The 14,661-nt window shown below is 65.5% G+C and overlaps 2 protein-coding genes across 2 annotated transcripts; one reads left to right on the top strand and one right to left on the bottom strand.

Annotated features, from left to right (window-relative positions):
• Positions 1-5,890: 5,890 nt before the first annotated feature.
• CHLNCDRAFT_52715 (hypothetical protein) lies at positions 5,891-7,221 on the bottom strand (the record flags this gene model as incomplete). Its single annotated transcript, XM_005846807.1, has 5 exons — positions 5,891-6,081; positions 6,191-6,257; positions 6,371-6,780; positions 6,898-6,981; positions 7,059-7,221. 5 exons carry the CDS (start codon positions 7,219-7,221, stop codon positions 5,891-5,893), a joined length of 915 nt encoding a protein of 304 aa, XP_005846869.1.
• Positions 7,222-7,763: 542 nt separating this feature from the next.
• Positions 7,764-10,380, top strand: CHLNCDRAFT_134685 (hypothetical protein; the record flags this gene model as incomplete). Its single annotated transcript, XM_005846979.1, has 9 exons — positions 7,764-7,899; positions 8,044-8,217; positions 8,397-8,464; positions 9,104-9,244; positions 9,375-9,450; positions 9,542-9,657; positions 9,801-9,914; positions 10,022-10,123; positions 10,234-10,380. 9 exons carry the CDS (start codon positions 7,764-7,766, stop codon positions 10,378-10,380), a joined length of 1,074 nt encoding a protein of 357 aa, XP_005847041.1.
• Between the last annotated feature and the right edge of the window lie 4,281 nt (positions 10,381-14,661).

Below are 14,661 nucleotides of genomic sequence, written 5' to 3'. Positions count from 1 at the left end.
GCCGGAGCCGGACTGGGTGGGAGCAGGGGTAGGGTAGTCATCAAAGGGCGACATGGCGCGAGGGGGGAAGCGCAGGCGGCGCTCCGCCCACACCTCAAGGCCCCCGCGCATGTGCACAGCGCCCTCACGCAGCACACCATGCGAGCGCGCCAGCAGGCGGGAGCGCGCAATGGGGGAGGCGGAGCGGGCGCGGTCGGGGGGCGGGAAGCAGGCCGAGCGCCCCCGGGAGCCCAGGCCATGGCCCCCACCAGAGCTGGTGGGGTGCACGGCGGGGGCGAGTGCCTGATGCGCAACGATGGTGGCGTCCAGCCGCGCGCCGGTGTGCACCACAATGGCGCGCGCCTGCCCCAGGGCGACAATGCCTGCAAGTGGATGGAGGGCGGGCACAGGGGAGGCGGCGCAAGCGACAGGCGCCCTGCCAGCACGCTCAACGCCAGCCACAGCCACCAGCAGCTCCGCGTCGGTGAGCGAGGCGGTGGGCAGCGCAGCCAGGCGGCCCGGGAAGGTGTCCCACCACGCCCGGAGGGCAGCGGGAGAGGCAGGCGGGGCAGGCGTGGGGTCAATCGCGGGGGGACGGGCCGGCGGCAGGCCGGCAAAGGGAGCAGGCGGCTCCGCCCCGCCAGCAGGCACAACACCCGTGGGGGAGCCGGCAGCAGACACGGCGCCGGCAGGCGGGGCGCCAACGGCGGAGGCGCCAGCAGGCGGGGCGCCAGCGGCGGCGGCACCGGCGGCAGCCGCACCAGCGCCAGCAGGCGAGGTGCCAGCGGCGGAGGCGCCAGCAGGCGGGGCGCCAGCGGCGGCGGCACCAGCGGCAGCCACAGCAGCGGGAGCAGGCGGCCGGCAGGCAGGCGCGGCGCCAGCCGGCGGGGCGCCAGTGGCGGCGGCACCAGCGGCAGCCGCAGCAGCGGCAGCAGGCGGCTGGCCGGCGGGCGGAGCGGGCTCGGTGGGGAACAGGGAGCGGCGCCACACCACGGCAGTACCTGGCTGCCCCGCCACCAACAGCTCGACCTCGCGAGGCAGGGTGTCGTCGGAGCGGCGGATCACCAGGGAGAACCGGTCAGAAGCCATGCCGCAGTCCAGATGGATGCGGGCCATGCTCGTGACGCATGGGTAGGCGGCGCGGAAGTGGGCGATGAAGGCGGCGGTGGGCACCTCGGCAGGCACACCGGACAGGTAGGCCTCCTGCTCATCAAGCAGACGGCCGTCGTGGATGGTGGCAGGGGGCGCGTCGGCCGGCCAGGGGGCCGGCAGCCGCACGCTGGTAGGGCGCAAGGGGTTGCCACCAGCAAGCAGCGCGTCGCGGAGCGGCGGCCGCATGGTGAAGGTGAGCCCCACCGCCACAGGGACGCGGTCGCCGAGCCGGCTGGCCATCAAAGGGTAGGGCTGGGAGACGACGGGCTCAGGGGATGGGCCACTGGCAAAGGCCCCTGACTGACCGAGATTACAGAGAACCGGGCCCTTTAAAGGGCTGGGGACACACAAGCCATGCCCACTAGCTCTGGACAATATAAGTATGAAACCAACCAACAGACAGGGCGGCGGAGCGCGGGGCTGCGAGGAGCCGATCGGGCACAGCGGGCGGCAGGGAAAGCGGAGGGTGCCTGGGAGCCAGCCCAGTGACTGTCAGAGAGGTGTGAGGAGGGGAAACGGGGGGCAAAAGACAGGGGAAAGAGGGGGATCAAGGGCCAGGACCGCCAGCAGGCGGCGCAAGCGGCTCAGAGACGCCACCCACCCCGGCACAGAAGCTGGGGGAGCGGCCAGGCGGGCGGGCGGGGACCGCCTCAGAGGGCAGGCGACACAGGGGGTCAAGGCTCAGGTCAGATCACACGGGAGAAGGGGGCAGCCAGCTGCCAACGAGGAGAGGGGAGAAAGGGGGACGCCAGAGAAAGCACACCGAGCGGCAGCGCGGCAGGCACAGCACGAGCAAGCACAGGCGCACAGGCACTGCAGCACACTGCCGGCGGGTCCCCGATGGCGTGACTGCGGAAAAGCGCAACCACCTCCACTGGAAGGCCCCTGTGATCTGTGATCTGTGATGTTACAGAGGCAATGCCCACTGGAAGGCCCCGACAACATAAGCATGAAACCAACCAACAGACAGGGCGGCGGAGCGCGGGGCCGCGAGGAGCCGACCGGGCACAGCGGGCGGCAGGGAAAGCGGAGGGTCCCTGTGATCTGTGATCTGTGATGTTACAGAGGCAATGCCCATTAATGGGCTGGGGGCACACAAGCCGTGCCCACTAGCTCTGGACTGTATGAAAGCATGCAATACCGCCCGGGCGGCAAAGGGCGGGCTCAGGGAGCGGTCGGGCGCAAAGGGCGGGGAGGGAGGCGAGGGGCGCCTGATGGCCAGCCCAAGGGCGGCAAGCATACCAGTGGGGGGGAGGGGCAGGTCGAGGACCCGCACACCACCACCACCAGAAAGCGGGCCCACCCACCCCGGCACAGTAGCTGGGAGAGCGGCCAGGCGGGCGGGCGGGGGCCGCAAAGGCGAAGGCGGCACGCGGGAAGACCGGGCAAGGGGAGGACGGGGCAAGCGCAAAAGCGCAAGCATCTGCGGGTTACGGGGGGGAGAGTAGGGGCGTGACGACCAGAACGGCAGGCACGGAGTGAGCGAAAAGAGGGGGGGACGGCGGGCCGCCCGGCACGCGGCGGCAGCAGCAGCAGCGGCCTGCCCGAACGCAAATCGCTCGGCGGCAACAGGCTCCTCCGCCAAGCCACGCCACCCCACGTCTCAATTCGCTGAAGGGAAAGCACCAGGGCTTGGGGCCGCGACACACGGAAGCGGGAATTGGGGGGAGGGGCTGGCGCGCACAAAACGCGTCGTAGGGGGCGAACAAGTCGCAGAGGGGGTGGCCGGGCACCAACGGGGCACACGGGGGCTCATACAACGGGCCGGGAGCCGGCACCGGCCCGAGGGGGTGTTCGCCGGACTAGCCGAGCCGCGGGCGCCGCAGGGCCCGGGGCACCCCTCCACGCACCATCAGGAGGCCATCTCGAGTGCGGGCAGTTGCAGAATGGGCGGCTGGCGGGCCAAGCGAGCCGGCGATGCTGCGGTCGCCCTCGTCCTGCGTCCCCAAGGCAGGGTGTTGCTCAAGAAGGGCCCCAGAGGAGCGGGAGGGGGGCGCGGGGCCCGGCCGCGCCGGGGGACTCGAGCAAGGAACGATGAACAACGGGTCCCTGTGATCTGTGATCTGTGATGTTACAGAGGCAATGCCCATTAATGGGCTGGGGGCACACAAGCCGTGCCCACTAGCTCTGGACTGTATGAAAGCATGCAATACCGCCCGGGCGGCAAAGGGCGGGCTCAGGGAGCGGTCGGGCGCAAAGGGCGGGGAGGGAGGCGAGGGGCGCCTGATGGCCAGCCCAAGGGCGGCAAGCATACCAGTGGGGGGGAGGGGCAGGTCGAGGACCCGCACACCACCACCACCAGAAAGCGGGCCCACCCACCCCGGCACAGTAGCTGGGAGAGCGGCCAGGCGGGCGGGCGGGGGCCGCAAAGGCGAAGGCGGCACGCGGGAAGACCGGGCAAGGGGAGGACGGGGCAAGCGCAAAAGCGCAAGCATCTGCGGGTTACGGGGGGGAGAGTAGGGGCGTGACGACCAGAACGGCAGGCACGGAGTGAGCGAAAAGAGGGGGGGGACGGCGGGCCGCCCGGCACGCGGCGGCAGCAGCAGCAGCGGCCTGCCCGAACGCAAATCGCTCGGCGGCAACAGGCTCCTCCGCCAAGCCACGCCACCCCACGTCTCAATTCGCTGAAGGGAAAGCACCAGGGCTTGGGGCCGCGACACACGGAAGCGGGAATTGGGGGGAGGGGCTGGCGCGCACAAAACGCGTCGTAGGGGGCGAACAAGTCGCAGAGGGGGTGGCCGGGCACCAACGGGGCACACGGGGGCTCATACAACGGGCCGGGAGCCGGCACCGGCCCGAGGGGGTGTTCGCCGGACTAGCCGAGCCGCGGGCGCCGCAGGGCCCGGGGCACCCCTCCACGCACCATCAGGAGGCCATCTCGAGTGCGGGCAGTTGCAGAATGGGCGGCTGGCGGGCCAAGCGAGCCGGCGATGCTGCGGTCGCCCTCGTCCTGCGTCCCCAAGGCAGGGTGTTGCTCAAGAAGGGCCCCAGAGGAGCGGGAGGGGGGCGCGGGGCCCGGCCGCGCCGGGGGACTCGAGCAAGGAACGATGAACAACGGGTCCCACGCGGGACTTCGAAAAAAGAGAGTTTGAGTATATGTCAAGCAGAAATTGAGTACCCTTAACAACGAACATCCGGGCCACTCACCTGGCCATCTATCCGATCCGGAAAGCCGACATCGTGGCCGAGCTGGTCTAAGGCGCTGTGTTCAGGTCGCAGTCCGAAAGGGCGCAGGTTCGAATCCTGCCGATGTCATATTTTGCACGGCCGACGCTTGCAGCGTTTTGCGCCATGGCCGCCGCTCAGACACGAGTTTGGGTGGCGTGCCGGCAGCATTGGAGCCCTGTGTCAGAGCAGGAGGCAGCCTGAACCACAGCAAGGGGCGTGGGATACCGTATGGTCAGACTTCAGTGCTCAACATTGGGTGCGGTGGCACCGTGCTTGTGTGCGCCCCCGCGCCACTACCCATTGCGCACACCATGGAACACCATGGGGAGCGGCTGGCCTGAAAGCAAACTCCATTACCCGCAGGCATCGTCTGCAGGCGGGCACTGCAGACGCAACTACGGCCGCCAGACACAGCCCCGGCATCCCATTTAGTGCCGCCGCTACCGCGGTGCGCACCACTCGCGGCACCCAGCTGGGACCCCTGCCCAAGCTTGTCAGCTTGTGTCTGCCGAGCCAGAGGTCCCTCTCAACTTTATGAGCGTGGGGGGAGAACAAATCGCACAACACCGCTTGCTCATATGCACATTCCATCCTCCCTGCGCACCTTGGGCGGCGGCCGCGCCTCCCGCCCCATGCCGCCAGCAGCCACTGCAGCGCTCGATGCTGCGCCCGCTGAAACAGCCGTGGTACGGCCTGTGGAAGCCGTTGGGTGGGCAGCGCCACAGCGAAACACGGGCCGACGAGCGGCTCATGGCGAACGCGACCCAGAGGGCGTGTTCTGGATTGGCTCCAGGCGCTTCAGAGAAGCCTTTCAGGCCTGAGCCCGTTGCGAAAGAGAGAGCGACTGCACACGCCTTCCGGCGCGGGAGCAACGCATGGGTGCAGGTGGATGTGCTGGCGCCGCAGCGCCAGGTGCCTTCCATCATTCCCGCTCGGAATTTCCGGGCATCCCTTTCTCCCCTCTCCTCGTTGGCAGCGGGCTGCCCCCATCTCCCGTGTGATCTGACCTGAGCCTTGGCTCCCTGTGTCGCCCGCCCTTTGAGGTGGTTCCCGCCCGCCCGCCTGGCCGCTTCCCCAGCTTCTGTGCCGGGGTGGGTGGCGTCTCTGAGCTGCTTGCGCCGCCTGCGCGCGGTCCTGGCCCCTGATCCCCACTTCCCCCTGTCTTTTGCCCCCTGTTTCCCCTCCTCACAACGCTTTGACAGTCACTGGGCTGGCTCCCAGGCACCCTCCGTTCCCTGCCGCCCGCTGTGCCCCGATCGGGCATCCTCGCAGCCCCGCGCTGCACCGCCCTGTCTGTTGGTTTGTTTCATGCTCGTATTGTCCAGAGCTAGTGGGCACGGCTTGTGTGCCCCCAGCCCTTTGAAGGGTGTTGCCTCGTACATCACAGATCATCGCCGTACACGTGGGCCGTACATGTGAGTGCAAGTAGTTCATCGATAAAGCTCGAAACGTCTTTTGAATGATCGAGAGGAACAAGAGCCTAGATACAGCGGGCACGGCACACCCAGCCGTTGCGTTTTTCACGCCCGCCTCCGGGCAAAGAAATAATAGAGGGTGCTCCAATTCTGTCCAAACCCCGGGACTATCTGCGCTAACGTTGATGTCCCACGCGCCCCGCAATGAGCAGCCGCAAGATCTCCTCCGTGGCAAACACGCCCTTGGACACTGCTACATGGAACTGCTGCGGCGTCTGTGCCACCGCCTGCGCCACCGAGTCCGCCGTGATGCCGGGCAAGTAGGCCTTGGCCACCAGGTGCGCCAGGCCCAAGTCATTGTCGTCGTCTGCACAACAAAGAGCAAGTCGGTTGACTGAAGTAGCGGTTGGCATGTGTAATGGAAGCAACATCGCCTCCCTACGTAGTTGCGGGACCTTGCTACGCTGTCTTCTCACCACACAGGAAAGCACACTCCTGTGGCATCACCCTCATATGCTGCATGAGATACCTGGCCGCATTCTCCTGCAGTGGCAGCATGGTAGGGCGGGAAGAATGTCAAGAGGTGACAAAACACCTGGCTGCACTCCGTGGCAGTTCTACCACTTTATATGTCTCCGCCACCAAGCACCATTCACCTTGCCAGAAGTGTCCGGGAACACGTCAGCGGCCCCCAGGTTGAGTGCAGTGGCCAGCCCAGGCGGCAGTTCCTGTAGCGCCGCCGCCACTGCTGCAGCCGGGCCTTTGACGCGGAACGCCGTCGTGTAGCTGCACGCGTCTGCGTGCAGCGCCGGAGCATTCACCTTCAAGGCCGCATAAAATTGCCAGAGGGCACCAATACGCTGCTCAGGTGGTACCACGTCCTGGCCTGGTGGGCCTGCAACGCCTGCTTGCTGCTGCCGCCAGGCCATGTCCTCCACCAGCGGCGCAGCTGAGGGGTAGTCCAGAGGGCCGGTGGGGTAGAAGATGCGGCCGCCTCCCTCGCACACAAACGCGTCGGCGGCGGGGATGAAGGGCAGGCGCGCCAGCAGCGTCACCAGGCGGGCCCCTGCACGTGGACGGGCGGCAGCCAGCTAGTCACCAAATGCGAAAATGATGGCAGTGGCTGGCAACCGCACAGCCTCTACGCCCACACCATTGGCAGTGTACCCTCCCTCGACCCTACCCGTCACAACCACGATTTTGACTCCCAGTTGGCGCAAGGTGGCATACAGCCTCAGCGTCTCTAGCGAGATCACGCCCTGAGCACCTGCGGCAGTGCAGGGGAAGTAGAGAGCAAGTCCGGTGAGGAGCGCCGGTGGCGGGCTGGCGGCGCCGGCAGCTTACCTGACGTGGATGGGGGCAGTCGCATCAGGAGCGCCTGCTGGCTGCCATCCAGTGAGGTACAGGGGTAGAGGCCACGCTCATTGGGTTCGCTGGCCACCTGCCCAAACTCGGGCCAGTCATAATGGACGCACGTCCCATCCAAATCCGTGAATAGCACCTTCATGGTGGCCAATCATTTGATTGACATGAGCACGCAGGGCATAAAGCCTCCCGGCAGTACGAAAGTACCGTGCCAGCCAGGCCGCTGCCCCCTCGCGGGTTAAAACTGGATTCCCAGCAGTTGAAGTTAGTCAAGCTTCAACAAATGTTAAGAAGACAGCGGCAACCGCTCTTCTTGCGGTCCCCTTGGGCTCTTTACTCCATCGGGGTCACTCTCTACATGGTGCACCAGAAACTCCATAGTCCAGAGGTGTAGCAAAATCCCTGAATGTAGCAGCGCTGCTCGGTGTTTTTGAACCAAGCCAGCCGCAGGGCGGTTGCTCCGCCCCCTCCCCGTCCCACCCAACCCAGTTTGCCTTGTGGGGGTAGGTCTCGTCTGCCCAGTTGTTTGTTCTGAAATCAATTGCAGGAACCCACAGTCAAAGCAGCCAGCGCTGTGTGCGAGGTACGTGGCATTGGGCTTGAATGCTTGTTTGACCGCAGGTTGTTGCGCTGTAGTTGAGCCTTGGCGGGTGCCGGGAGCTGATGTTTTGGCAGACTTTCTTTATGCAGCCTTGCCCCAAGTTCAGCTGCCCGTCTACACTGAAGAGCGGGCCGCAAGTGTTGTCTGCGGGAGAGCCAGCATCATCCGCAACTGTGATTCCGATCCCCACCATCAACCTCCTTGATGTCTTGGGGCCAAGTGAGCGGTTAATTATGTCCTTGCTCGGGCAGGGAAGGAGGCAATGTGTGTGGGTTGCAAGCCGGTGAGCGGTGCACACAATGCACGGGGTTCACGCTGGTGTTTGTTCCGACCCACTCTTGCCTGCACCTTCCCAACTTGCAGGCGACGGCCTGAGCTCTGTCTCTGATGTGGCGTACATGGCGTTTGCCTGCATCTTTCCGCTGGAGAAGACGGTGCTGAAGGACAGCCGGCCAGCAGTGAAGCAGGAGAAGCAGCATACTCTGGAGCAGCAGCTAGTACAGATTGTGGAGTCTGTCCGCGGGCCAGGTCCCAAAGGTGTGGAAGGCAGGTGTTTGGGCTGCTGCCGTTGGGCACGCTCTTGCGCGGCTGCATCAGCTGGCATGCATGTACGGCATACAGATGCTGCCTCTTTCCCGTCCTTCCCCGTGCCAGCCGATACCTGTTTCACTCTTGTGCACGCCACCGCGGGGGTGCCTGCCCACCTGCTGCTGCAGGCACCCCACAGCAGACCGTGCTGGAGATCCTAGGGGTGGAGGGCGTCAACCACCCCAAGTTCATGCAGGTCCGCGAGCTCATTGCTGAGCACCTCGGCAGAGGGTACGCCTTCTTGCCGGAGAGACCCCTCAAGCAGTGCTGCGCAAGAAAAGGTGGGCGCGGCAGCGCGGCACACGCCCAGCCCTGATTCCCAGTCCGCTGCACGATGAAGTCAGCGAGTAAGCAGCTTGAACAACACGCATGTTGCAGGCGAGCCAGCGACCGTGGCAGACTTGGGAGACCAGCAGGGCGAGCAGGGTTGTGGGATCGAGTGCATCGGATACAACAGGGGTTTTTTCCTCCTGGGCACGATCGCGTTCATGGCAAAGGAGGTGGTCTATTCCGGATTTTGCACAGGTGCGTGTTTGCTTGGGCAGCGTGGGGACATTCATGAGGCGCCGCCATCTCGAGATGTGGCATTCATGTCATTATGATCATTGCCACTTCATCCTGCAGACCCCCCTATTTACCGGGAAGGATATGCCAACCAACTTGTCAAGGTGAGCTCTGCTCTCGCCCTGCCCTGGCCGTCGCAGTCCAAGATGGCAACTTTTGCTGCGGCGCCCTGTGCCACTGCCCCTCCTGCTCCCTATGCTGTGATTGGGCATGATCCTGTACGTAGTAATGATTTTTCCTTCTCTCTCTGTTCTCTGTCTTGTTCCTGCAGGAGCGGATGATGAGCGAGGAGTGGAAGTGGTTCAACGTGGAGACGCTTTCAGAGGATGCCATCATCTTTGCCTTCCAGCTGCTCTACAAGCACCACACCGTCTTCCTGCGCCAGCACTGGTTGGGAGTCGTGGCCATGCAGGTAACGGGCAGCTGCAAGGCGCCACGTCTCCCTTCTTCAGTCGGGCGCCAGATCGTGGGTTGGTGCTGTGCAGCTTGATTCCCTGCTGGCGCTGATTCCGCTGGAGAGAGCTGCCCCGCGCCTGCCGCAGAACCCTATGGATGCCTGGTCCATCAACGACATCATCTACACCCTCAAGCCTGACCTCATCATTGAGGCTGGCACAGGTACATATAGCAACAACAGACGTAAATGTTTCCTTGCTGGAAGGATTGTACCTGGCCTTCACACCACCACCCGTACAATATGCTGCCGCAGCCAATGGAGGCAGTGCCCTGATGTGGGCCTCCATGCTGCACCTCATCGGCAAGGGCGGCCGGGTAGTGACCCTGGATATGAATCGCCCAGAGCAGATTTCCTGGGTGGAAACGCGGGTGAATGGGGCCGCCACGGCTCTGCTTGGCTTGCCGCCATGCATGGCCACATCAGCTGGCTGAAGCTCTTCCTGGAGCATGCTCTGCGGCTGTTGGGGCGCTGCGCTGATCCCATGCTGTGCCGCCGTGCTTGATGAGTGCAGGAGAATCCCTGGGACAACCCGCTTTGGGATCAGTACGTGACCTTCATCCAGGGCAGCTCCACCGACCCGGCCATACACAAACAGGTCAAGGACATGGCAGACAAGGCCAAAATGGTGCGCAGGGATGGCGGCGGGGCATGCGGTATGGAGCAGGATGGCGCCCTGCTGGTTGCGCCGCATGTGCTCGGCGCGACTGCCTGGCACTGCTGCCGATGGCGCAGGTGCTGGTGCTGCTGGACAGCAGCCATGAGGAAGACCATGTGGGGTTGGAGACCGGCCTCTACTGCCCGCTGGCATCACCAGGCAGCTATTGTATTGTCCAGGTGAGAGAGCGACCCCGCCAGCTTTTGCGCAGCGTAAATGCAAGCCGGCAGGGCTGTGGCTCAACCGCCCACCAACAACCCTGCCTGCTGCGTGTGGCTCTGTGCTGCAGGACACCAAAATGGGTCGGTTCAACTGGCACAACCCCAAGAACGCCCTGCAAGCCTTCCTGGCGAGCCACCCCGAGTTCGCCAGCGACCGCACCCGAGAGCTGCTGTTCACAGACCACCCCAGCGGCTACCTGAAGCGCACCGGCTGACTGGAGGGCGGGCATGGCAGTGCAAGGAGCGTTGCCATCCCATTTTGTGCACCCATTTCGACACGCAGTAACAAGTGAACCGCTGGGGACAAAGTTTAAGGGCAGGGACCGTTAGAGTGGAGCGCTGCATCAGTCAACAGCGGGATGTGGTGGGGGCAGGAGGGGCGTGCATGGTTCAGTGGCAGGCTCGTCACAACAGCTCAGCCCCGGAGACCCTGCCGCCGCTGCCTCCCCGGCTGGTTCTGGCTGCCGCCGCCAGCCGCCGCGGCCGCCGCCGCTGCTGCTGCCAGGTCGAGGCGCTTCCCCATCCGGCGCCGCTCCTCCTCCACCAGCACAACCCGCGCCCTGCACAGGCCCAGCAAGTGCGCCTGCCCTGCAGCGGTGCCTGCTGACGCCTGCGCCGCTCGCGGGTCGGCGGCCGCATCCTTGAGCCACTGCACCAGCCTGGCGGGGACCACCACGGGGCCTTGCACAACCTCCTGCACACGCTGCAGGCTGGGCAGCACCAGCCCCTCTGGCGAACAATACTGCTGCTGCTGCTGCTGCTGCTGCTTCCCCGCACCCTGCTGGCTCTTCTGCTTGCCCGCTGCCGCCGCCGTCGGCGGCTTGAGCTGCACCCGCAGGCTGCTGCGGGTGGCTTTGGTGAGCAGCAGTGGCGCGCCGTTGGGCGGCATGGGCTGCCAGCCTGCGGGCAGGTGGAACCCTGCGGAGGGGCGGCCCTTGCGGCGTGCCGCCAGGCCGATGGCGTCGCCGTGGGACACAAAGGCGGCACGAGAGTACAGGTTCTCTGCCGGCTGCCGACGGGCTGGCAGCGCCTCGGAGCTGGCTGGCTTGCGCGGCGCCGCCTGCCGCTGCGCCGCCTGCTGCAAATCGGCGGCGGATGCCGCGCGGTTGGGCTCTGGCTTGGCTGCAGCAGGGCAGAGCAGCAGGCAGGGCAGAGCAGCAGGATGCATGGTTGAGAGGCAGCTGCACTGTACACCGGGCGGCTGGGAGCCAAGCCTCGCGGCGACTTGCAGAGGGAGGCTCCCTAACCCGCCGGCAGCCGCACCTGCGGTGTGCGCATGCTGGGGCTGCAGCGCGGGCAGCAGATGCGCCCCGCTGGTGCGCTTCCTGCGCTTGTGGAAGTCGTGATCGTGGTGGCACACGCGCATGTCCAGCCCCCGAGGATCGGCAGCCACCAGGTCGGCTGGGCGTGTGTAGGGACGCTTCTTGGACGCCAGCCACCGCTGCGCGGCCTCAGCCTCCACCGCGCCCGCCGCGCCGGCTAGAATTTCCTCAAAGGACACCGAAAAGCAGGCCATGGCCGCCAGCCTGCAGGGCGGCAGCGGCGGAGGAGCGCGGGAGTCTGTGCTGGCGCTGCGGCGGCAGCGGAGCGGCAGTCGGCGAGGAGCCTGCTCCCAAGCAGCAGCGGCGGACTCGAACCTGCAGTCACAATCAAGGAGCGTGGCGGCAGACGCTGGCGGAGACGATGGGCGGGCTCACTGCACCGAAAGCGGCTGCTCTGCAGGGAGCTGAAATTGAAGTACTGCGATCATGCGAAAGAAGGACCAGGGCGCAGAAAGACGCTGCAGGCGGGACCCATTTCCACCCCCCTGCGCCAGGCGGGCGCCCGCCCCTCTGCTCCTGTTGCCTGCATGCTGTGTGTGCCTGATCAAGCATCCTCGTGGTGGATTTACACACAATTATCTGCTGCCTTTGGGCTCATTGTCCACCCCACGACTCATTGCCCGCCCCACAAACTCCTGCAGAAGGCGACAGCTCACTGCCCTGCCGCCACCAAACCTGCCGCCTGCTCACACTCCAGGAGCGCCTGGGAGCTACTTCGCCGCCAATCTGCAGGCCTGCCTTAGCCGCTGTGCCAGTAGCAGGACAGCAGGCGCAGGCGGCTGCTGCAGCCGTGCTGCCTCCAGCACATCAGCCAGTGCCACATCCAGCCGCTCCTGCTGCTCATACAGCGACGCACGTGCGAGCAGCAGCTGGCTCAGCCCTGCCTCCCCACCAGTGTGTCCCTCCTCCGGCTGCGCCAGTCGAATGGCCGCGCTGTACTCTGCAACCGCCAGCTTCAGGCCGCCCAGCTCCCCGTGACTGTGCCCTCTCAGGGCATGCAGCCTCGCCAGCTCCTCCCGCTGGGCTGGCGGCATCGGTGCCGTGCCGGGCGCCGCCAAGCAGGCAGTGCTGGCGGCCAGCGCCTCTGCATGCCGCCCCGCCGCCATCATCACCTCTGCCTCGCGCAGCGCAGCATGCCAGGCGGCCGGATCCTGAGTGGCGATTCCTTCATTCTCCGACCCGGGGGCCTGCTCGGGCGAGGTGCTGGCATCAGTGGCCGGTGCTTCTGGGGCAGGGCCCCTACGCAGCTTCTGCCTCACCTCCCTCCTGCACGCAGAACATGCCAGCTTGCTGGTTGGAGATGTTGCCTGACCCAGCGAGCTCCACCTGTGGCAGACATCTGACAACAAGATGCGTGCTGTATGCTGCACTCAATCAGCAGGAGCAAAGCAAGCGATGCATACCGGAGAGCCGTGAGGTTTGTCTGGTTGCTGCCAGCCTGCCTGGGCACCAGCGGCAGGCTGGCCGGCAGCGCCTCCCACCGCAGCCGCTCATCCGCCTTGGCTAGCTGGACCACCACAGCCTCCGCAGAGAGGGGCAGAGCGAAGCAAATGCAGTGCTGCTCTGCCTGGCCCGGCTGCTCAATGAGCATGTCTGCCCCAGTGACTCCAGTGACAACGGAGCAGCCTGCCTGCGGCTCCCACGCTCCGCTGCCGCTGCTTGCCACCTCGCCGCTGCAGGGCGGCAGCGCAGGTACGCCTCTGACAAAGCAGGAGCAGCGCTCAGGCACCACGGCGGCATGTAGCGGGCGCACCAGCAGCCTGTAGGATGCCGCCCCGCTGGCTTTCCCCCTCACAATGTGCCCATCCGTGCCGCCAGCATTGCCGGCCACCAGCAGATCAAGCGAGTCATGCCCGAAGCTGCACGTCAGCTGCATGGTACCGCCGCCACCTCCCAGCTCCATCTGCTGCACTGGCAGCTCCAGCTGGATGGCGCTGCCTGCATCGGTCCAGCTGTAGCGCTGGAAGGGCCGCGGCAGAGGTGCGGCTGGCGCAGTCTGCTCCTCAGGTGCAGCCAGCAGCTGCGGCGCCCGGTCGGCGGCGGCTACCAGCAGGGGCAGGTCGGGGGTGGCGGGCCGCTCCAGCTGCGCCTGCACCAGGTCGATGGCGCCCTGGGTCATGTGGTTGCCCACAAAGTTGGAGGTGGGCCCCGTCTTGACGCGCTCATACCCCAGGTCCAGCTGCAGGCGGTGGCGGGCGGAGTGTGGGAGGAGTGCATTTAGGCGGCTCGCGACAGTTGCCCTGCCATACAGAGTGACCGTGGTGAGCCAGCAACCAGAGTTGGAACACAAACAAGAAAATTTTGGTCTCCTGCCACCCACAAACAAGCAAAGCCCAGCTACTGTGCATGGGAGGGAGTGCAGTCGGCGGCTCCATGCCCGCTGTTTTGCACCTGGCGTTCTGTACCGTCTGGCAACTGGATCAGTGGATCATACTCCTTCTCCATGTTCACCTGCACAAGTGCACCCAGCAGGGAGGACAGGCTTGGCAGCAGCAGGTAGTGTGCTGGTGCTGTCGCGAGCTCTGCTCTGAAGGCACCCGCCAGGTGGCCCGCCGCTCGCAGTGCAGCCCCCAGTCCGCTCGCCTTCCCTGCCGAAATCCTGCCCTCTGACCTTGCGATAAGGCCCATCATGCGCGTCTTTGGTCCATATCTGCTTCCGGCTGTGCGCCGCCCTGTCGCTCCTCAGCCTGGCCAGCTTCTGCTCAAGGGGTTCCCCGACGGCGCTGGAAGCTGTAAATGGCACGATGTCGGCCGAGGAATGCGAAGAGGGGGGTGCAGGGAGGGGTAGGAAGGGGGCTGGCTGCGCCATCGCTGATGCCTGTTGACTATCGTTGCTCTCGCTTGTTGGCATCCACTCTGTAGAAAGAGGCACCCTGCAGAGGTGCCACACAATGGCAGACTGTCTCCACATCCCTGCTCGTGCTAGCTACCTGCGCACGCCTGGCAAGCGCTGTCCCGCCCCCAACGCGGGCTGTACAGAGTCGCCTTACAAGCGCCCTTGCCAAAACAATGGGCAAATAAAATTTTTCGAATGGCAAAGTAACAAGACGGAAAACATGAGGATACTACAGATGAGTGTGTTTGGGGGGCGAGAGAGACGGGTCAGCAAAAATGGGCAGAGAGATTCCTTCTGCCCGAAAAAAGTGGATGGGGGATGCGGCGGGGAGCCCGGAG

This window comes from Chlorella variabilis, assembly GCF_000147415.1.
Source record: "Chlorella variabilis unplaced genomic scaffold CHLNCscaffold_12, whole genome shotgun sequence".
Lineage (NCBI taxonomy): Eukaryota > Viridiplantae > Chlorophyta > Trebouxiophyceae > Chlorellales > Chlorellaceae > Chlorella > Chlorella variabilis.
This window is presented reverse-complemented; position numbering and strand designations above follow the sequence as displayed.